The sequence below is a fragment of the Myotis nattereri genome (genome assembly GCF_964212035.1).
Source record: "Myotis nattereri genome assembly, chromosome: 10".
Taxonomy (NCBI): domain Eukaryota; kingdom Metazoa; phylum Chordata; class Mammalia; order Chiroptera; family Vespertilionidae; genus Myotis; species Myotis nattereri.
This window is the reverse complement of record NC_138085.1, coordinates 49,748,433-49,772,562: the sequence shown is the minus strand read 5'-3', so window position 1 is coordinate 49,772,562 and position 24,130 is coordinate 49,748,433. Positions and strand designations below refer to the sequence as shown.

Here is a 24,130-nt window from a genome sequence, read left to right as displayed (position 1 = left end):
TCTCAGGCAAGCCGTGAACCTGGGTGAGCCTCACTCTCCTCATCCTAAAGTGGAAGTGGTGAGATGTGTCCCAGTGAGGGTCAGATGAAATAATGTACATGAAAGCACTGTAGAAGGTATAAGGCAGCAGGCTACCGAAAGGAGTCATTATTTATGATGAATAAATAAGCAGGAAAGAATCCAAGTGCCAGTAATTTTGTTATCTTCCCACAAGGTGAGGTAATCTAGCCAGAGGGTGAGTGGGTACGATTCCCCCCACCCCCTCACATGCACAGCCAATATGTACATCTACAATACATGGGTTTTATTATTTATAAACCTATTTTAATATGCTATATGGTTTCTAGTTCTCTTCTGGATCTCCAGGCAATAGAAAACACCAAACTGAGAAAAGTTCTTTGCAAGTTAACTGGGCCAGAAGGAGTCTTTATCACCAGTCTGTAAACATAACTTATTTGTGTCACTGATTTCTAAGTAATGGGGCATTACTATCATTACAATAGTGTGTTCTGATCTGAACCTCTTTCCTCCTAAAATTTTCCCCCTTATAAAATCTGTTCCAAATTTCTTGATGTAAGTAATAACGAAGCTTTATGTGTGTTTGTTTGTCTGCATTAAGATATATTTGCCAAAGGTTTGGGAACCTAAAATTAGAATATTTAATAAGCAGCTGGTGACATTTGCCGCCTTCCTTGGGATTCACCACTAACCCAGTGACGTTATCTTTCTTGAGCTAAATTAAAAGACAAATTCAAATCCTGCATGGTAGCCACCAAAAGCATATATTTGAAAAACAGAATTCAGCGTGCCATATTATGCATTATTTAATGGTATGCAAATTATAAGTCAGACAGTTAGGAAAACCACACTTCAGCATTAATAAACAGCAATACTACTACTACATTAATTATGATATCGCTATGATTTATCCCCAAGTTTTGCATGTTGCTTCTCCTTGAAAATTTATGCCATCCAATAAGCAGTAACCTATTTCCCCTCCTACGCCTCCTACCCATTCCTCAAATCTGTCCTTCCTACCCACCCAATGGGTGTCTGCAGGAAACGGGTACAGAAATACAAAGTTATAAGCAGCTGCATTGTCTTATAAACATTAATAATTAAAGAACAAGAAAACACCACCTAAAGCTCCAACATTTATTGTGTCAATGTTAAGCACACTTTTTAAAAGACAACATAGAATGTATAGAAACAAGGGGTTGGGGACTCATGCTCATTTCCACGATATGGGTAAGTAGGTTGGCTGGTTTCAAGGGGCCGGGACGTCACTCGGGGCAGCGTTGGTCCGTGGGCCCTCTCTATGGGACTGATTCACTATTCCAATGTGGGTCTGTTTTTTTGTTTTTACTTTTTATTAAAAAATATAAATAAAATGGTGCTGCAGGCCCAGGCAGGAAGGCCTCTGCAGGACTCTGTCTTCGCACACGGCTTCTTGGAGGCTACTGTCAGAAAAACACCACAAACTAGCAGGATGACAGACCACGCAGATGTTGCCGGGCGGCACGCGTCCACCCCGCCCCTGGGGGCTTCAAATTTTCTCAGAACTTAAGGGCTCTCGAGCTTCCATCCGAAAACTGCCACACATCTTGAGCTCTCTGGACACTACGCCGAATGGGGGTGTGTGAAGAACCTAGAAAGAGGATGGAGACAGAGGAGGGGGAGAAAAAAGGTACAGGTGTGACTTGGCCCAGTGATTTTCTGTTCTCTAACTAGCTTTTTTTTTACACTTATAACTTAAACCAGCCACAGGTTGAGCCACTGGCATCTTAAACATGATTTCCAAACTCCATCCCCCCCTCCCCCAATCTCTAACCTCCGAGTGCCTTTCCCATGAGCTCCCTCCGTGCCTTCCCCCAAAGGACCCAGACCCTCTACCCAATCATACGATAGTCCTAATAAACTGGGGACACACCTGGAAGGAAACACTTTCCCTTATGACTGAGAAAACTTGAGTAGGAAACAGTCCTTTGGTTGAGGAGAACAGGGGAGGAAGGAGGGAAGGGGGACATTTCCTTAAAATAATAATAAAATTATAAAGAAACTAAAAAATCAAAATTGATGTAAAAGCAGCACAACGAAAACATGAAATGTCATCAAGTTCAACGTCAAAGCAGCCAACGATTTACAAGAGGCGAACAAATCTCTGAAGAGGAAAACCAGAACCCAACATAGTTGCTCCCAAATTGCACCAAAAACTGCCTGTAGTTTCTTTCAAACATGCAGTTTTCTTTTCTTTCTTTCTTTTCTTTTTTTTTTTTTCTCTTTGTAAGGGGGAAAGGCAATGGTGAGGGAAAGATGGGAGTTATTTTCCTCCGGGGTTCCTCCCTTGCTGTGTACATTGACTTGAAGCAGCAGAACTGGGAGTCCGGATGTGGATGTGCCGAGGAAGAGGGCTACCACTGTGGCATTCCAGGCCTCGTTGCCATGGCGACCTGAAGCAGGGGCCTGGGGCCTCCTCTCCCCTGACTTGGCTCCGCAGGAGGCTCAGGGTCTGGAGCTCAGCTGCTCTCAGGAATCCTGAGTGGTGGAGACCTGGCTGAGGGGCCTGCTGTGTCCAGGTGGGCTCTGGGAATCCGGTTCCCAGTCCAGCCCTAAGTCCTTGTCGTTGAGGCCCCTTTAGCTGATACCCCCATCAAACCCCTTTGTCAGACCTGCTACCAATATTTAAAACCCTAACAGACAAAGTATAGCATGGGCATGTACCATGCTCACTGTTATTTAAAAGCACAGCCCCCTGTAGGTGTGGGGGGTCCCTGTAGGTTTAGAGGGTAGACTTTGGAGAAATCCTTAGATTGCCTTTTCTGCTGTTTCATAAAGACCTGATATATGCTCTCTTTAAGGAGCCTTTGCCACTTTACAGGAAGGAAAACCAGTATTTGGACCAACCACTGCATTGTGTTCAGCCAAGTTTAGAGTTGGAGTACAATAACCCATGTGACCTGTATTGGTCTTCCTTCCCATTTGAAAGGAGAATTAATCGCATCCTATGACCATAGATGACACTGGGGAATAGAGAGAGAGAGAGAAACAGGCCCATCCCCTAAAGGCTGATTCACTGGCCATGTGTTTTGCTAAATGAAACAGTGGGCTAATGAGATAACAAAATGACAGCAAGCAAAAAAAAAGTGATACCCAACAACCCATGTCTACAATATGTAGCTGTCACAGCCCTGGAATAAATGTATGTAATCCAAATTCTGCCTATGTGTTCTGATGTCCATTTCTCTAAAAATGAGTTCATTTATTTGTGATTGGGAGCTTCAGAGCCTTAGGAGACACTTGGGAAATTTTGCTAAGTGGCTTATGCCTTTTAAAAGTTAACAGTCTTTCAAAGAAACATTTTTTTCCAAGCAGTTTAAAGAACACTGCCAATCCCATCCTCATATCGGCAAAATTCTCAGAATTTTTCTTTTTTTAAAGTGAAGTTTTCTGGTGGGGAAAAAAAACACGCCAAAAAAACAAGAGAAAATGGGATGGGTACATTCTTGAACACACTAGCCGCGGGGACAACAGAGTAGCAGCATCATCAGGAAGAAGACAGGATTACAGCACAGTCATAAGAAATCGTGTGTGTGTGTGTGTGTGTGTGTGTGTGTGTGTGTGTGTGTGTGTGTGTAGGGAGTGGGGGAAGGGTTTAAAAACAGAAAACCCTGTATTTCCTCCCTCACTCTCCAGGAGTAAAGTGTTTGAAACAGGACAGGATGGGATCTTTTCAGGAAGGCTTTGAAATATCCTAGTACCCTTTCCCAAACTTGGAGTACCTGTAGAATAAGCCACCTCATGTCCTTATTTCTCCAAATGAAATATCTAACCCTCACTGCCACTTCCTTTCAAATTCTCACTTCTAGCATTATGAACATATACAGTATGTACTTATTGCATATACAAAAATGGTATTTAAATAAACAGCTCTGTCACAGAACGCCCTGGGAAAAACTCAACTACTTCACACTTTCTGCCATTGCTGTTACAAACGAAGAAGCAAGTGTAAACCTCACTTCTTAGCAACCGGGCTCATCAGTCCTATAGGTCCTAAACAGAGGCTAATAAATGGTCTCAGGATGGAGACAGTCCTTGTATTGAGTTTCTGGTTTAAAGTCTGTGAGACATACCATCTGCTGTATTCCTGTTTATTAAGTTGTTCTCAAAATGAAGATAAAAAGGCCCCGTCTTTATAACTGGCAGTTCAGGTATATAGAGGACATTGCACCCACACATTTGGGAATGTCATATAACCTTATTTGAAATTTTTGAAAAATGTTAATGTTCATAGTATTCCCTCATTTTAAAAGGATATCGTGAACTCATCCTACTGTTGAAAATGTGGGGGATTTTTTGGTTATTTTGCATTTATATTTTTAATTTTAATGTTCTGGATATAAGATGTCATTTATAAGTTATATTCTTATTGTCTAGGTTTTCATGCTTCCATTGTTTGTTCAGTTTCAGAAATAGTATTTTAGAAGAGGGCCTTGATAAGTCAGGAGACTAAGAACCCTGAAGAACCTGTCTCCCAATAAATTTATTTCACTTTGGGATCATGTGAATCAAGCACAATCTGTGATTTATCACCAGATGTTTGCATCCCTTCTTATCTGCCATTTGATTTAAGAAATCTGAACATACAAGTATATAGTATCCACCATTAATTCTGCCAGGTCGCAAAACCTAATTACACTAAAAGCCTCATATACTGAGAAATTAATATAAATACTGTATATAAAACGTGCACAGCTGCACTCATAGCTCCCAATAAAAGAGTAATAGGGACACACAGCGGTTTTAAAGACATTTAATATGGTGGAGCAGAAGTCACCACGTCTAAAACTGGTCTGGCACTGGGGAATAGTTCTGTCTTGAACAGCATTCTGGATTCAGTTGTGAAGTAACCTAATCTAAAACACATATATCTGCCCTCAGTTCATTGCCAATTATCAAGTTCTACAAGTCACCAGCCTCGCCCCATCCCATCCCATCCCACCCCATCCCATCCCATCTCTCCCAAATCCCCTCTTCTAGACTTCTCTCTGCCTCCACTCTCTGCTTCCCACCCAAACAGGCTTTAAAAAGCAAACAAACACCCTACTACTTTCTCTTTATTTAGAAAGATAAGACTATTCTTGCCTCAGATAAAAGGCGTTACATGAAAAGGCCACCTCACAGGCACCAGGGCATAAGAACTGAGCAACAGAAAAAATGCTACCACGAGAAGACAACAGAACGGCTTTTGTTTTGGTTTTTACAAGAATAAAAACAATGTTGTGTCCATTCATCTACACTGGGAATGGGGAGACGGGTATCACAGAAATATGTTGTAATAAGGCAAATAGATGCTGCAACTTGCAGTACTTGTAAAACTGACAACATAGATTTCTAAGGGGCTGGCGGGGGCGGGGCGGGGGGGCGGGGGGAGGGCTTAAAAATAGACCTAACTTGCTTTTCAAAGATGATGTTTCATTCCATAAATCTGTTGATTGACCAAAAGATAATTAATTGAAAGATGTTCCCACCCTAATCTGCTATCAGCCAGGAAGACCCTATAAAAGTGCCTAAAAGATCTGTCCCGTCTAGGGACCCTAGCAGCTCAGAATCACAAGGCAAACCACCACACACATCTCAGAACATCAGTGGCTGATTCCACAGATTTGGCTACATCTGGCTACTGCTTTCATTATTTTCTCTCTCTCTCTCTCTCTCTCTTTTTCATTTGATGCCTTCATTTCTGGATTTTTAGATCTGGGAGGTGTGTTCATTTTTGACATGAGGAAAGACTTTATGTGGGAACAAAAAAGCTAATTCCTTTTTTAAAAGAACAACAACACCTTGTTTACATTATGCTCTAAGGTAGGATGAGAATGGGAGAATAGAAAAGAACTTTTAGACAATAAGAACAGCAAAAAAAATCTAATGGAAATCAAAGCTTAAGATGCTATTACCACTATGTTTTTTTCTTTATATCTGAGTGGATTACTGTGAGGAGATAAAGGGGAAGTTTTTAATATCAGACTGAAAACACCTTCTATTTCTTGAAAATTATTCTAGAACTATAAAGTCTAAAAACTATTTCCATAGTTTGGGATAGATCTATTTTAATATAGTAAGTATCTTATGTTCCTTTAGGGTATATAATACATGCATCAAAATGCCCATAGAAATGATCCTGAAAAAGACTGACTGGCCTTCTCTTAAAACTTGTTATTTTCTTGAAAGTAATTTATAGAGTGTGTCAAATGAGGACACAAGAAGCTTACATTGTGTACTTTAATTTTTTTATTTTTTTTTCAATAAAGGGACAAAATGGGTGTATGAACAGGTTAATGCAGACAACTGCCAAAAAAAACACAGACAGTGGTTTTTCCAATAGAACTTAACAAAGACCAGAAACAAATACAATAAAAAGCCAGGTTGTAATGACCTTTGGTCATCCAAATAAAAAAAAATAAAAACAAAGAAAAATAAAAGATCTAATTAAGTGCCTCTGTTTTGAACAGGGCACATAAGCAATAATAAATAGTGACTCCCATAGTAAAAGATAAAATTTCAAGTTACGACAAACAGCTTTCATTACAGGAATAGAAAAGGCCAATAACAAAATATTCTGCATTGCCATTTACAAAAAAGTATTGACTAAAGCGGGCTTTCTCTTTAATATGCTTTGCATATGAAATTCTTTCCAATCTAAATATAAAGCACCATTTAGTTTTTGGCAATGAAAAAAACTGCAAAACATTGTGGGGTGTTTTTTTTTTCCTTTTTTTTTTTCTTTCTTTCTTTTACTGCATATGAAGATAAGATGCTGGAATGTAAGGGTGATAGAAGGAAAGGGACAAAAAGCACACTACATAACAAACCAACGTTATTAGCTTGCAGTACTGCATACAGTATGGCAGCAGGAAAAAGGAACAAAAAAGGATATGTACAACCCCTATGACAGCCATCTGTGTGACATTCTAGCAGGCTCCCCCAAACGGCCATTATATGGCTTCTCATTTGTACAATGTCACACTTTTTTGTTTTTCTCTCTCTCTCTTTTTTTTTTTTTTGAAGCATACAAATAATTTGTACTATATTATCCTGCCAAATTAAAAAAATATACTGTGGCAGCCTGTCTTTTTTTTTTTTCCACTACCAGAAAAGGTACACTGATACCTTTTAAGAGAACAAGCAACAGTTAAAAATACAAGCTTCAATATAAATACTATAGTGCCTAACACTAGATGAACATTTAATTCAAATACCATTCTAGAAATACAGAAAAAAGACCATAAATGTGTTTTAGCATAGGAATCAACATGAGTGTGCATTTTCCTATATTTAAGTACTATATAATCTTAAACCTTTCCCCAATGTATGTTTTCTTTTTTACAACCTGAAGAGCGGTGCGTATCCAAGGCATAGAATTTCCACTACCATTTTTAAATGGATAACAAGTCTTGTAACACCACCAAGACAATAGAACCCTAAAATGCAGTCCCCCCTAAACATAATGAAGTGTTTTTAAAAATTTTTTTCTTAACATTTATATTTAAAAAAGTTTTGTACAAAAAAAAATCCTTGCACTGTAGAAGCGAAAGCAATCATTCATTTCTATGTTAAGTGTATTCTGTTTTCCATTCACAGCGCTTGCAATGTTGAGTCCAAGTAAGTAAGCTCATTAGTCAAGTAAATGGCTGGCAAAGGTTTTTTTTTTTTTTTAGTTTTCTAAAAAATGCTCATCAATGAGATTGTGTTCAATTTTTTTTTTTCAGCATTCTTGTAACTTTTCCCTTAAGTATAGACCTGTAAACTGGGAAAATTGTACAGTGCACGTAATTGTCCTATCTGAGCAGTTTTATTTTATACTCAACCTCTGTATCTCTGATTAGAGAAAAGATACAGATATTACAGGCAGAGTCAAGTGCTATTTGAACACCAACTGGGGCAGATGCTAGCTTAATAAAAAAGAAAGAAAAAATTTAAAAATAAAATAAAAACAATGAGTCCTCTTCCATGTTAACACAAATAGCACACAGTGTATGGAAAAGAAATGAAGTACAACTTTTAGGGAGCACAGACACATATACTGCTACTCTTAAAACTCTTTCTCTTCTTTTTTAAGAATGTCACATTTCAACGCATCTTAAGAATTCATAATCATCATTGTATCAATATTAGCTTATACACCTGTTCTAGTTTAAAATGGCAAATAGTACCACATTGTGCTAATAAATCACTTTTTCCCCCTCTGTTATCCTCTGTCAAACCTTATGGTCAGCCTCTTCTTTTTAATATGGCATACGAGGTCTTGAAGTTTATTGTGTGATTGTCCTTTTGACAACCAAGTGGATCTGGATCTATTTCTTCTGGGGCCAGAATTTTTTTTAAAAGACATTATTTAAAACAAGTATCTTCATGAAATGAATTCCTTACTCGTGTATTTAATTATATTCCAGGGCTTTGCACATTACACATTCAATGTAATCATCATTTAAAAAAAAACAAAACAAAACAAAACAAAAAAAACTTTGGGCAAAACAGCCCATTTCTTTTAAGCTCTCACCAGGAGCAAAATAGCTTTTATACTGGTATAATCAGTTTTGCTTACAAGATTAAACTAAAGGGAAAATGATGATTAACTAGGACATAATGGGTCATATTTTTAGGTAGCCATTGTTGTGAGAAATACAAGAAAGAATTATATGTTAGGTCCTAAGGTTTATTACCTCACCCAATGCTGAATTAAGCTACAAGTTTATTACAAGTAGAAAGAACCATCAACGTGGTTTTAATAGATCCAAGGCACTCATATTTTAAAACCAAATGATAGAATAAACTTGTTTTGTATTTCTGTTAATTTGTCAATTCAAGGCCCTTTTTTCCCTCTCCAATTAATACGTTTAACCCTTTAGAGACAGACATTTAGCTCATAGAGATTTTCTTCCAGCACTACTTATTCTGTCTATAGAGGGTTAATCCAAAGACTGTTTTTCCTCCTCACATTATAAAATAAAACTGTACATGATATGTATTACAGAATGTATGCAGCATGGTCTTTTTCTCTCTCTCTCTCTTTTTCTCTCAGAACGGAACTGGAAACAGCAACATTTTTGCTCAACAACGAATCGGGGACAATTTAAAATAGCCATTACATACCATACATGCTGTCTAAGTTTAAAAAAAACAACATACACAACATGTAAATTATTGCACAAGAGAAAGGCTCAAAGTTTGCGTAAAATGCAATAGTATTGCCCCATACAGATCATGCATTCAAACGGTGAGAACATAAAGGAAAAAAAGAAAAAGAAAAAAGAAAAAGAAAAAAAAAATAGGTGTGCTGGTGACAAGCACTCTCATATTCTTAGCTTCCGTTACTTCTGTTTGTTTGCTTGCTTGCTTGCTTGTTTAAATCACATGGGACTAGAAAAAAAATCCTACTGGGAATGGGGCTGGAGGGCGATGGGGAAGGGGGTGATGAAAAAAGGAGGTGTCAAGTGGGAGTGAGGGGGGTATTAATATACCTCTATTCAGTTTTTATATCATTATTCAACACTCGATCACTGTGCCATTTTTTCATGTGTTTCTCCAGGGTACTGTACACGCTAAAAGGCATCTTACAAATTTCACATTTGTAAACGTCCTTCCCCACCTGGCCATGCGTTTTCATGTGCCTGGTGAGCTTGCTACTCTGGGCACAGGCATAGTTGCACAGCTCGCATTTATAAGGCCTTTCGCCCGTGTGGCTTCTCCTGTGGACAGTGAGATTGCTACAGTTCTTGAAGACTTTCCCACAGTACTCACAAGTGTCGCTGCGTCTGCCCTCTTTTGAGCTGGGCCTGCCCGGGCCCGGACCACTAATATGGGGCGTGCTCCCTCCACTTCCCGTGCCGCTGCGCCCCGAGATCCCTCCGTCCAGCTCCCCGGGTGGCGTGGAGAAGCGCAAGCTCCCGTTCTCCGAGGAGTGCTCAGACGAGGAGGCGAAAGGCGATTGTCTGGAGTCTCCGAAGCTAAGGAAGGGATCTTTGAGCTGCCTGGAGGCCGCGTAGCCAGCGAGCCACTGCGAATACACGTTCTCGGTGTTGGGCATCGCGGCTGGGGGCAGGTCGAACTCCTTCTCGAGCTTGATGCGCTTGGAGAAGGGGCTCAGCGAGCTGGGGCTGCCCAGCAGCAGCTTTTTGGACAGGCCCCCGGAGGCCGACTCGCCCGGGGAGCAGCCGCGGCCGTTAACAGTGCCATCGTCTATGCGGTCCGACTCGCCGGCCACCGAGTCTTCGTCACAAGTGTCCCTGTGGCCCTCGGCCTCGGCCAGGTGGCCGCGCTTATGCTTCTCGCCCAGGACCTGGTGGAAGGCCTCGCTGAAGTGCTGCATGGAGCTGAGCACCATGCCCTGCATGATGTCGGGCAGGGCCCGGCCCTCGTCGCCCACGCCCACCACGGCGCCCCGCGAGCTGTTCTCGTGGTGGCGCGCCGCCTCCAGGCTCAGCCCGAAGCCGTAGTCCACCCTCTCGCTCTCGGTCAGCTCCTCCTCCTCCTCTTCCTCCTCTTCTTCCTCTTCCTCGTCGTCCTCCTCTTCCTCCTCGTCCCCGTTCTCCGGGATCAGGCCGGGGTCATTCTCGCTCTTGAACTTGGCCACCACGGACTTGAGCGCGCTGCTAGCACTGCCCACCAGGTCGCTGGTGCCAGGTTCCGGGGAGCTGGCGGTGGAGAGGCCGTCGTCGGACTTGACCGTCATGGGGGACGACTTGTGCATGTGCGTCTTCATGTGGCGCTTCAGCTTGCTGGCCTGCGTGCACGCGTGGTCGCACAGGTTGCACTTGTAGGGCTTCTCGCCCGTGTGGCTGCGCCGGTGCACCACCAGGTTGCTCTGAAATTTGAACGTCTTGCCGCAGAACTCGCATGACTTGGACTTGACCGGGGGCTGGGAGGGAGGAGGGGCGGACTGCAGAGGAGGGAGGGGGGGCGTCGCCAGGAAGGGCGGCTTGCTACCTGGCTGGAATGGTTGCAGTAACCTTTGCATAGGGCTGGGCCGGCCTGGGGACAGCGGTGGGCTAGACGTGTTCCCTGCCAGCTCTCTAAGTCTCCTAGAGAAATCCATGGCGGGAGGCTCCATAGCCATTGGGTTCAACCGCAGCACCCTGTCAAAGGCACTCGGGTGATGGGTGGCCAGGGCCATCTCTTCCGCCCCCAGGCGCTCTATGCGGTGGGGGTCCAAGTGATGTCTCGGTGGTGGACTAAACAGGGGGGGAGTGGGTGGAAAGCGCCCTTCTGCCAGGCCGGAAGCCTCTCTGGATACTGATCCTGGTATTCTTAGCAGGTTAAAGGGGTTATTGTCTGCAATATGGATCCCATGGAGAGGTGGCTGGGAAGGACATTCTGCACCTAGTCCTGAAGGGATACCAACCCGCGGGGTCAGGGGACTTCCGTGTTCGCTTTCTAAGTAGATTCTTAATCCATGAGTGTTCTGTGCGTGTTGCAAGAGAAACCATGCACTGGTGAATGGCTGTTTGCAAGTTGTACATGTGTAGCTGCTGGGCTCATCTTTACCTGCAAAATAATACAACACCAACATCAATGTTTAATCACCGAGGAGGGTATCAGCAATCGCTTATTTATGTTCCACCTCCAGCCTTCCCTGCCCCCAGCTCCCAATCCCAAGGCCTCAACCCTCCCTGACCTATCCCCTGTGCCTACACAGGGCCTGGCATATCCAGTGGTTGGTGCCCAATACTAAATACTTGTCGAATCAGTCTTCCTGCCATTTAACGCAGTTCTAGGAATTTTAAATCTAGTCTCCAAAGCAGAAAAATCTAGACCAGCGGTTCTCAACCTGTGGGTCACGACCCCTTTGGGGGTCGAACGACCCTTTCACAGGGGTCGCCTAAGACCATCGGAAAACACATATATAATTACATATTGTTTTGTGGTTAATCACTATGCTTTAATTATGTTCAATTTGTAACAATGAAATTGGGGGTCACCACAACATGAGGAACTGTATTAAAGGGTCGCAGCATTGGAAGGTTGAGAACCACTGATCTAGACCAATTCAAGCTTGAGAATGACAATCCCTACAGTCTAGAGAACCTTAGCAACGTCTTCTGAACTTTCCAGTCTGTCACCAGCTGTGGTTTGGGGAAGCCATTTCATCTCGTGCCCGTTTTCTCATTTGTTAAGTGAGGGACTTGGACAAGATGACCTACGGGAAACTTTCCTGCTCCCTAAATCCCATCGTTCTCACTCCCCCCTGGGTGGCAGGTGAACTTTCTAAATAGGCAATCATTTCATGGAGATATCAAAAAAGAGAAGGTCAACTCATTACAATTCTCTGTGGCCCCAGAGATGCTTTTAATCTTAGCCTGAAATGCACTAATTGTTGATATTATTAAAAAATGAGAAGGTTCTCAAAAATAATTCCATGGAAGAAGAGAGACTAGCAACATTCTCACATCCTGTGTGAGGGTCAGTGAGTCCCAATTCTGATTCCACAGTGCCCCAGGAGGACTCTCAATTTTTTTTTATCTCAAGGGATGTTGTGAAAATCTCAAAAGATAAATTTAATTCAGTTTTAAACAAAAGGCCATGTCAAACCTTGAGGAGTTGTGCCCCAGTCAAACAAATGCAAGCCTAGAGTTAGGGGGAGAGGCTGGTGCCAACTTACGCAGACACGGCATCCTAGTTTAATAACAGTTAAAGGAGCCAGCACCATGACCAGCAGCAGGCTGAGAAATGCTACACTATCCTCCTCCTCATTATTTTGAGAGGCTAACAACGTGAACCAAATTATACAACATCCTGCGCCCTCGGCTGAGCCTCAGCTCCAGTTGAGAAAGAAACAGAAAGACACAGTTCAGCTAGTCAACTCTTTGGCTAGTAGCCAAGCCGTCTGGAGAGGGGCCCTGCTTAAGTCACATTATTTCTCTCTCGTTGAAAAGAACCCGAGAGTGGTAAATGCCACTTTGGCAAAAAGGGGCCAGCTTGACTTCACGATCATTCATTTTTGGAGATAGCTAAATTTAAAAACAACAACATATACACGCCAAGGGAGTAACTAACAGTTTACCAGTCAACTGCAGTATTAAAGAGGGCACAAATGTTGGTGGGCAAAAGACAGGAGGAGAAAAAAAGAAAATTTCCCAGGGATTCCAAAAAAGACAGTGTATAAAACACAAAGGAGAAAGAACAAACTTTAGCCCCTCTCTTAAAAGAGGGGCCAGAGGAGTTCCTGAAAGCATTGGCTAGTAACTTCTTAATAAGGAAAAAAATTCATACATGGGCGAGAGTGGGAATGAGGAATTAATCAATTATGATTCCTCCATTTAGCAAGTCAGAAAGAAAAGCTGGCCGGGTCTTCTCAGAAGCCCCAAACACTCCTATTCCAAAACAAGCCAGCCTTCGCACAAGCACTTGTCTGAATAATGGACTCCCTGCCCTGACCTTGCAATTTACTTTACAATGCATTTATAATCTCACTCAATATATCCCACTCCTGGGTAAATCTCTTTAACAAGATTAGATGATAAGATACCAAAATTAGGTTTTAAACATTTGCCTAATGTGGAGGGAGAAAAAAGGCAGAAAGATTTTGAAAGAAAATGCTGACATTAGTATCACATTATCTGCCTATTTTTGTTTGCCTCCTCTCTTCAAAGGGAAATAAAAAGCATCATTGAGAGTATTTTCATAATTTTTTTTTTACTTGAGTCCTAAACAGATAGGAAAAAAAGAAAACCTATCTGGTTCCAACTACGGTGACCCTCTGTGGCTTTCTCCGTTGCCTCTCTAGGACTCCATGTTATTATCATACATTTAGCCTGACAATCTGAATTGGGTAAGTAAAATAGAGGATTTGTCAGCTGAAGCAAGTCCTTCACACTTTCATCACTCCAAATGCCTTAAAACCATATTTTACTTTATACTATTCTGTCGAAACCCAGCACTTGGACCCCTGTGCCATGAATATGGCCACTGATAAACGCCGAGATCTGTATAGCACTACTTCAAGAAGCTCCCCTCTGTATCCTATCAAAAAGGCTTCACTGAGAAAAGCCCATTTCGTTTTGCTGCCCTGAGCTTCCTAAAATTTTGTTTTCAGAGCCAGCGTTGTGATCATGTTAACACTGTGCTGTTACCTTCCCCTCTCTCCCATACATCAGGTCAGAGAAAATGGCATTTTATCTTCTAATGAGCATACAACATACAGTTTTCACTACTGCATTTTAGTATTCCCATCAACTAGATATTCTAGATCACGAGGGCAGCTAGTGTAATCATAATGTCAATGAGAAGGGCTGTTACGATTGAGACTAAAGATTACATGAAAAGAGCTGCTTTGAAACTGGTAATTATTACCAGTCCACTAATAGCAAATGATGCATTACGGCTTCCCCACATAATCTGTATTTCACTCAGCTCATGCCCGTGCACCATATTATATTACGGTGCTCACAGATTCTAAATTCCTAAACTGCAGTCATCAATAAATGTGTTACTTGCCATAATTTGTGAAATTACTTTGTTCATAACATCTTTGATGGTTTAGAAAGACCAGAATTGATTTCCTGCGTGGCAAAATTAGGGCTACATTGATTTATTGACTTGTAAAATGTAATAATATTCTTCATTTACTCTGATGAAAATCAACTTCTCAATTTGAGAGCCTCATTGGGCAATCCTGGGGATTGTTTTGATTTAGAGCAATAAACTGAGACCTGGCCCCACGCACAGGAACTCGGGGCATCAAAACAGTTAAAATGAGCTAAGAGCTCACCTACTGGCTTTTATTTTATTTCTCTTTATTTTATTTCTTTTTATTGTATGGGAAGGAATGACCCCATTTCTAGTTTGTCAGGTGATTAAAAAGTCACATGATCAAAGCCTCAGGATTTAGAAGAACAAGAGAGCTGGCCCCTGGCTCTACTGTACACTAGCTCCTGGCTCTGGGACAGCCTGGGGTTTCCTATCTGTAAAATGAACATAAAAATAGCACCTTAAAGAATTGTGAGGCTCAAATGACAGTTGGATATAAAAGCCCTCTGTAAACTATCAGGTCCAACGTGAATGAACGTGAATGTGAGTCTTCATTACTACCAGGCTTGACTGGCTACCTAGCATGATGACTAACCACATCAAACACCCAGAAGGAAATCCAGGGGAAAGTCGGAATCTAGAATCCAGAATCCAGGTCTTACCCCAGGCCAAGGTGGGGGCCAGGATAGAGGAAAGCAGGAGGGGGCTGTTTTAAGGACTGTGACTGTGCCCACCAGCAGAGAGGCCACAAGTGCCTAGTGCTCTGAAAGCCTGGCTCGGGCAACTGAGTGAGGTGAGGGTAGCTTGGTGCTAGAGCTTTCTGGAACCCCACCACCCACTTCCACATACCTTGTTCTGGTCACTCCTAAACTGGTCCTGCCAGCATGAGCACCAGCAACCCAGGCACCCTCCCTTTGCAGCAAGCAAGGAACAGGGGGGGTCTTCCATATCAGGCTCTTAGTTTCCCATCCCTCAAATCAGACTCCCTGCCCTTGGGAGGATCAAGTGGAAGAGAGAGAGCTAAACAGATTCCAAGGCCAACAGCCCTTGGCTACTCAGCCCCACCCTCTGCTCTGCTGCCCCACTTCCCTTCCTTCCCCTTCCCTCCAAGGTGGCTCTGTTCCCACAGCCAAGTGTGGGGCCCCAAGCACCCACAGCCAAACAAGGAGAGCTCTCCCCACCCAGCACCCAGTCAGCATGTAGGGACTCGAAACCATGAGTCCAACCCCCTAAGCTCTGCAATCTGTGACCTAACCAGGCTTAGGCCCAGCTTGGTGTGTGTGTGTGGGGGGGGGGGGGGGGCGGGGGGGTGCTTTTAACCCCTGCACCACCCAGCCCTCAGGACCCAAGGGCTTGTGAAATTCACATAATAACTCTTTGTTACCTAGGATTACCTAGGAGTTAACAAAAATAAACAACTGGCTTTGAATTTGGTCCCAGGGTGTATGCCATGCCCTGCAGACACCATTCACAGATCTAGTTTACCTCCCATCTGAAAACCAGCCCCCTGTACAGCTTCTACTCCTGCTTCTTGCTCTTCCAGTATTCTCTTCCATGACACTTTCCCTTTCTTTTTTTCTTTCCACAGCAGGCTATTTTTCATTTACTTTCAAAATGAAAATACTTTCCTTAAATAGACGTTAGATATCAAACTTCTTTTTATCTTGAACCTGCTTTTTTGTGTGTCTTGGGTAGAATCAGCCTTCTCCACCTCCCCCCACACCCCCTCCCCCCCGCCGCCAACTTTTTAGTCATGCATGATTCATACTATTTATTCCTACACAGAGAAGCAAACTGTATTACTTTCTAAAACAGTATCTTTCAAAAAACATTTTTATGAACATACAAATCTAAATTTCATAGGAAGTTCTCCACTATAAAATTTGGCTTGAACAAGTAGTGGTTGGTGGTTGTGGTGGTGATGGTGGTGATGGTGATGGTGATGATGGTGGTGATGATGGTGGTGGTGGTGGTGGCTATGGTGGTGGTGGTGGTGGTGGTGGTGGTATCTTTGAATTTTGGCAACAATGCTGTGCATTTTTCCCTAAAACTAGGAAAAAAACAAGTAGAAATTACATATGTATGCACATATATAATGCACCACGTATATATAAAAATACACCATGTTTAAATACACATGTAAATGCATATGTAACATGCATGAGAATAACTCTGGAGTAACTCTAAACTGACTCCCTTTGGTTCCGGCCTCTGCTAAAAATGTATGCCATGGAATAATTCAATCTTAAATGAGGCCATGGGAGCGAATATCCAGCAATAAAATGGGCTCTGACCACACAGACTGTTTGCAGTCACCAGCCATGGAGCCAGACAGGACCCTGGGGAGGAGACCCACAGGGACGCGCTGCTGTCAGCTCCGCGCCCTCAGTACGGAAGGAAAGAAAAAAGGGGAGGGAAAAACTGAGTGGAGTGAGCGGGGGACTGGGTGCCAAGTGAGTAATGGAATAATACATGTGCGGATGCCAATCTATTTTGGAAGTAACTCCTTTCAGTGCTTAAAACGTAAGGGTAATTTCCAGAAACTCTCATCTCTACACACACGGACATTTGTAGAAGAAATAATGCTCAACTTACAAATACCCTGCGGGCCATACTCTGCACTCATCCCGGGCGTGGGGATTAGAGCTCCGTGTGCAGAACGAGGGGAGGAGAGGCCCCTCCAGTGCAGAAGTTTATCTGTGAAAGAAACCCAGAGTCAAGCACGGAAGCTATGAACAACATGCATCGAAAACCACAGAATATCACATTTCCACCCCAATAAAATAGATGAACATCATTGCAACAGCCTTGCAGACAGTTAGCAGGACCAACACCTGTATCCAAAAACAGTGAAAAGTTATTTCCCACAGTTTGGTTTAATTTTGGTCTTTTTGACAAAAGGAAAGAGGTTTCTGAGGTTCTTCGTTATTTTTTCTTTTTCTTTTTGTATTGGGGTGGTTCTTTCATTTATTTATTTGTTGGTTATTGCTTGATGATAGTTTTGTAATAAGATGTATATAAATAGCAAGGGAAAATTGGTAATGTGTGGGTAGGCTGGTAAAATAGGGGATTTATCTGCAAGGCTGGTTTGCGTGCGTACATTTACTTTACAGACAAGCCCAAGGAAAAAAACAATATGCTGATAGGAAATGAGTGGGTTTGTGAATCATTCCTTCTAGACAGAGTCCCACTCTGCCTTCCCTATCCCAATGCCCATCGTCCCATGCTGTGTTTATGACAGCACCTTGGCTGATAGGGAAACCTTAGGCACTTCAGGACTTAGTTGAGCCACACTCCAGAACTTCTATCAGTGGAGTACCCCATACCGACACAAGATAGTGGAGAATTAAGATCAGACTTTTGGGATTAAAATAACTTTGGTGAGTTCTCACCATGAGCATAAGGAACCCTCCCATTAAACGACGGGGAGAGAACCAACATTCCAATGTAGTGGCACCCAGAAAAAGCGACCCACCTTCTCCATTCCACTGCACTTTGTCGCACTCTGGCGAGGAAAAAATGACTTCTCACACTAATAAACATAAATCTAGCAGTAAATCAAGCATTTCTAGCAGTGAAATTTTGTGAGAAAGGAAATATTTGGTTTGTGCAACCTGGGGATTATATGGTTTATGTGGGAAGTTCCTAGCTTTTCCAAGGCCACCTTGAGCTAACCGAGCATGCAGAGGTCAACCTTGAGGCAGGGTGGAGGACAAATGGAGCAGGAGATGCTCAATGTGTTCTAGAGGTTTGCAGTGTGTGATGATTGGGGGAGGCAGCAGAGAAGAAAAAACAGACTTTGATGGTGAGTAAACAGAGTATGTTTTCCATTAGCTTAATATTAAGAGCACTTAAAAGTGTTGTTATACTCTAGGACAGCAGGTCTCCAGTGTAAAATACATCCTGTTCTCCTTACATAGATCGTATTACCAAGAACAGCCAGGGCAGTCGGCACAAGGTTTCCTTTCATGAGGACCCGGTGGGTGACAATGGCATGGGGCTCATGGAAGCTCTTCCCCAAACGGCACAAATCTGTTGCTACCAGGACTGCAAAGGGAGGCTGCTGGGGAGCCTCCACCCAGCCCAAGACCACCTATAGAGGCACGTCCTCCTCTCTGACCCCAAAGTAAACACCACAGAATGAACCAGCTAAAGTAGAAAGCCTGGACTCAGAAAAGAAGTATGTCTTCATCTGACCACTTATGTTAAATGAATTGAGAGTATGGGGTAGAATTACCTACAGATTTAGTCATAGTGTTTTTCAACGAGAAATCTGAGAATTCATTGTTGCACTTGGTATAAAAATGGAACCAGGTACTTGGACCCTGTAAGGAAATTAGACAGGCAGAGTCTAATTTCAAATTCCCTGCCACTCACTCTGGGAAGAGACCCCTGGGTGCCTCAAATGGACTCCAGCAAGAAATGGGACAACTGTTAACCGGATCCAGGCCTGGCCACCTGCATGTGTCTCTGGTTGGCAAACCTGTCCACAAACCTGGTGGCCCTGAGTACGCTGAGCTTCAAGGAAGCAGCCTGGCCCAGTTCTCCACAGCACCAGGCCATGTGGCACCATGAGGGCTCATCCAGGGGAGTGCTGAGTTTCTGGTACCATGGTTTGGTTTGGTTTTTTGTTCTTGTTTGTTTGTTTTTTTAATCTTTATTGTTGAAAGTATTACATATGTCCCCTTCCCCACCCCCCCCATCGGTTTTTGCTTTTTTTGAGTTGTGAAAAAACTAAGAGTTCATCAAATCTATGCCTTTTTTTAAAAATCCTCACCCAATGATATATTTCTTTATTGATTTTTAGAGAGAGAAGAAGAGAGAGGGAAAGAGAGAGAGAGAAACATCAATGTGAGAGAGAAACATCAATGGGTTGCCTCCCATACACAGCCTGACCAGGAATAGAACCTGCAAACTTTTGGTGCATGGGACGATGTTCCAACCACTGAGCGACCCTGCCAGGACTCTATGCCTTCATTTTACAGATGGGGAAACTAAAGCCTTAAGAAATTAAACGACTGGCCCGCAGCTATATTGATGGTTAGACACAACGTGAGGATCAGAATTAGCCTTCCGACTCCACGTCCAGTGCTCTCTCCTGGGATATCCATCGCCGCCTCCCCTCCGCCGGTCTTGCCCTGGTCTTCACTGACCAAGAAGCGCCGTGAGGAGGACTCTCCTCCTCCTGACCCAATAGGAGAAACAAACTCCTCTAACCTCTTGGGGGAGAGTCCAGCCCAGAGGTGTCGAGTGGGCCTTTCAAAAGGTCCAAGTGAACTGACTTGGTTTCAAAATTGGAAAATAGCACCTGATGTGCTTCCTGCAACTCTTGGCTTGCCCCACTGTTTTCACCCTCGGCCTCGGTTCCCCTGCAGAATTCGCCAGCTGAAGAGGAACAAACCATTCCTACCGCCTGGCAAGCCATCGACATTGTCCCTGTAAGACAGGCTCATCCTTGAGCTTCTCTTCCTCCAGGAAGAGTGTCAAAGCAAAGGCGGCGGGCCCCAGCTGACTGCACCGCTCCCGCTGGACACGCCCGCAGCGCTCTCCTTGTAAGTAGAATCGACATTCCCGCAGGGACTGCAAATGCTAAACTGTTAATAGCTTCCCTAGGGTTCAGCTTCTTGCTATGATGCTTTCAATTGTTTCATCACAGTTTAGGCAAAGCAAAGTCTCACATTAGAACATATATTTTAATGCTTCTACGCATCAGACTCAACGTGCAGCTCTGCCTTCCCAGACCACCCCTGGCCGAAGGCCTCTTCTCCCACCTGCACTTTCATTCTCCCCAGGGAGAGATGGGCTCGGGTGACTGGCTGGGAAGTGGGTGGTGCAGCTGTGCGCTCTTTATGTCCTTGGTGGTACTCTTAGGGCAGAGGTTCTCACAGCGAAAGCCCAGGCCCAGTATCAGCATCGCCTGGAATTTGTTGGAAATGCACATCCTCAGGCCCCACTCAAACCTACCCAATCAGAAACGGGGTGCAGGGTCAGGGGGCAGCCATCTGCATACAACAAACCCTCCAGGCGATTCAGCTGCACAATCCAGTTTAGCAAGTGCCACCGTCAGGTAGGGGAGGAACGAGGCTGGAAGTGCTGATGTTCACCTGGCAGAGATCCCTAGTCTGTGAGGCTGTCCTCCCTGCTAGCTGGGAAATCCTCGTTTAGGACTGGGATAGTCGGAAGTAGAGCAAGCCTGGGAGATCCCTAAGGCTGTCTGCATGTGGAATCCAAGACCCCCCTCTCCCTCACTGACCAGGACAGGAAACAGGCCCTGCCTCTCCAGCAAGTAGGAACACTCTTTGCGTAAGACAACATCCAAACCAGCTCATGTCAGGCAGGTGGTGTCCTCACTGCCCCCATAAAAGCTGGCTGACATGCTGGGGATGCAGCTGTGGCACACTGTATGGCTGGAGCTAGAACTGGACTCCTGCTTCCCTTTCTGGACACTCAAACATGACACATGGCCCTTTTCTGAATCAACCTTTTAAGTGCCTCGATTCCTCGGGTGAAAGGCGTTTTAACCTGCTCTGTTTCATAAAGGTCTCTCCAGACCCACCACCTCCACGGGGGGCCTCAGCTATGCCTTATGCATTGTTACGCTGCAATGTTTCCTTATGTCTGAATTTTTTAAAAAAAGAACCTTATTTTTCAGGTTTCATTAAAAATATGCAACAAATTGGCAAGGATTTTGATTTAATGTGACACCTTGGTCCTTCTACATGTCTATACACAGTAAGTACCAACTTTTGATGCACTGTAAACCCGGTTGGATTTTCCTGGAACTTAAGGTCACTAAATCAAGTTTTCAGTTTCATCGAGAACATCTCAAAGATCTCTTTACTATAGACATACTATTTCTTTCTGACACTAATTTAGGTGTGTAGTACATCCACATTATTGTCTACTAATTCACAAGGGATACTGCTGACCTACAAATGTGCCCAAACCGCTACGCACAAAGCATCATTTCCAATACACAGTGACTGCCCTGGGCGCCCAACTTCTATCAGGAATTAAAACCCCAGGCCTCTCTAGGACTATAGATGTTTGCTGTTCATTAAAATGTATACGTGTGACCCTGACCAGTGTGGCTCAGTTGTTTGGTATTGTCCTGTGCACCAAGAGGCTGCTGGTTTGATTCCCGGTCAGGGCACATGCCTGGGTTGAGGGTTTGGTCCCCAGTAGGGAGTGTGCAGGAGGAAGCCCATCAATGTTGCACTCTAACATTGATGTTTCTCTCTTCTCCCTTCCTCTCTCTCTAAAAAGAAAAATCAATAAACTATTCTTTTTAAAAATGCATATGTATGCATATTTTTTTTTTCTCAAACATATATTTTTAGATAACATCCCTGTTTTTCCAATGAGACAGGGCACAAAAGAAGTCAAGCTGTCCCCAAGAGGAATGGCCATCTTCTGAAACTGTGACCTACTTACCACGTTGGGTATTCAAGAAGAGAAAGGATGACAACCCACCATGATAGGGAGGGATCTCTATATTGGTGACAGGCCAAAATAAAGGACCCTTATGGCCCCTTCCAGCTCCAAGATTCTCAAGTCTCCTCCCCACCCAGCCAGCAACCAACTTGTAGACTACACTTAAAATGCATCCAGGAAGTTTGTAAAGTTCCCCGAAAGAACCAATTCCAGTTTGTTCAATATTACTGGATCCAAGTCACACAAAAAAACAGTAGTGCAGCTAGTCTGAGCTAGAGGCAAATCCACGGAACGTCCTTCAAGTTCTGTTTACGATAACAGATACGATAGATATCAGCTCCCCTCTCTCAGATTCTGTGACTTCTCAGAGTCTTATAGAACGAACGTGAGCTATGCCTATACCTTGAGTCATGTCGATCTAAACTGAAATGTGCCAGCTTTACCACTGCTAATAGACTTCTTAATTAACCTTCCAATATTGTCTAAATCACTTTCCCTTTTGTTCTAGAAATGAACATTTCCATGAGCTTTTTCCCATCACTGCTTTTTGACCAGCTAAGGGTTTGCCAAATTGTGGTGCTCTTTAAAAAAGTATATCGTGTACAAATGAAAGCAAGGGAGAGTTCTAGATACACCACACTACAGTTTCTTTGCTGAAACTTGGTCACGGTTCTTACATTCCTTGATATTTCATTAGCTACTTGAATTATCGTCAATCACTCATTTAAAAACTCATTTTCTTTTTTGACCAATTCTATCCTCAGAGCCCTGATTATCTAAACAGCACGTTACTAACTTCACCTTGGAAGAGTTCTCACCCTATGTATTCACTCTATGAGGGGGGGAGCTGGAGAGATGACATCTTTCAAGCCCCTTTATCTGTAAAAATGCAAAAAATGCACGCCACCAATCTGTCAGGCCTAAACAAAATTTTCTGCAATCTGTGTCTTTAACATAAGCAAAGCATATAATTCCAAAAAAAAAAGAGCTTGCTTTTCTGAAGAATAACTAAGCCAGAGACAATGTGTTCCATCTTTGTGTTGAAATGCAGATTTCCCACTAAAAGGCAAATCCTTCATTTCAAAAGGTTGAATAGGATGGTACTTAAAAAAAGAATTCCAGCTGGTTAAATTTAGGGTGTTGAAAAAAGTTCACTCCAATAATATTCTTTGGCTCTGGGCCCAAAGTATTTTTGCTTGATAGTGAATTAGATAAATTTTTATTACACATTACGCTTTTGCCTTAGAATGATGGAACTTATTGAGGAGACTGGAAGGGCAGCTGCATTAAAAAGACAAATTGTCTTAGGACAGTTTTTTTTTTTTTTTTTTTGGCTTAGTTTAACTGTGTGCTTAACTAAGCAAAATGTATGTACCCAAGACACATTTCATTCATTCATTCATTCTTTCATACATACATTCAACAACTATTTACCAAGTGCCTAAAAAGCCCAAAAAGTAAGCTAGCCTCTGGTTAGCACAAAGAAAACTCAGACCCAGACTCCAGGAGCCTTCATCTATAGTAGTGAAGAGAAGGCCAGAACTGGTTCTATTCCAGTGTAGGCAGTGTGTCATCAGAGACACACAGATAAACTGCTAAGGAAATTCAAAGGGAGAAAAATGGCCTCCATTTGGAAGAGAGACAGTGGAGTTAGGGAAGAAGTAACTTAGGAGCCAGGCCTGGAGAGCCAAGAGGAAGGACTTTCTAGACAAAAGAAAACACAGGTATGGATGCCCAGAGAGAAGCTGAGCCCAAAGTGTGTGCAAAGCAAGTGGGGCCCAGGGGGTATAGTGACATTTAAATCAAACTATGGTGCATTGATTCATTCGGTTGACAACAGAGGATATGGTCACCTAAATGGCCCTCCGAGGACTTCTGTGGAGTCTTCAGCTTTCCCAAGTTCCTGTGTCCAAACACCGCGCTTTCTTAGGGACACAGGCATGTGAAGCTCGGTGCAAGTTCATCTGCCCTCCTTGGTTTCCCTGCCTTGACTTTCTTCCCCTGATGAACGGTGGGTGGTCTCCCAAGGCAGACTGCACTGTGTTCTCGCCCCCAAGGCAGACCAACAAGTGTTGATAGCCACATTCTTTGCAATCCTGCCTCCCCAGCTTAAGTAACCTATTTCAGATGTATCACTGCCGGTTTAAGATGGGCTTGTACTTGTTGACACATT

At 43.3% G+C, this 24,130-nt stretch overlaps 1 protein-coding gene across 9 annotated transcripts in view; it reads right to left on the bottom strand.

The window, feature by feature from the left end:
- Positions 1-806: 806 nt before the first annotated feature.
- Positions 807-24,130, bottom strand: part of BCL11A (BCL11 transcription factor A) — a 99,515-nt gene continuing 76,191 nt past the window's right edge. For 2 of the 9 annotated variants that reach the window (XM_081100855.1, XM_081100856.1), the window contains exons 3-5: positions 17,119-17,220; positions 11,399-11,541; positions 807-1,648 (exon numbers count right to left, since the gene is read on the bottom strand). In XM_081100855.1, coding sequence (XP_080956981.1) covers positions 1,547-1,648; positions 11,399-11,541; positions 17,119-17,220 — 347 coding nt within the window. In that variant the 3' untranslated portion in view covers positions 807-1,546. Of the gene's footprint in view, positions 1,649-9,518; positions 11,542-17,118; positions 17,221-24,130 lie in introns of all 9 variants that reach the window. The other 7 variants (XM_081100852.1, XM_081100853.1, XM_081100850.1 and 4 more) reach the window with 6 other exon arrangements.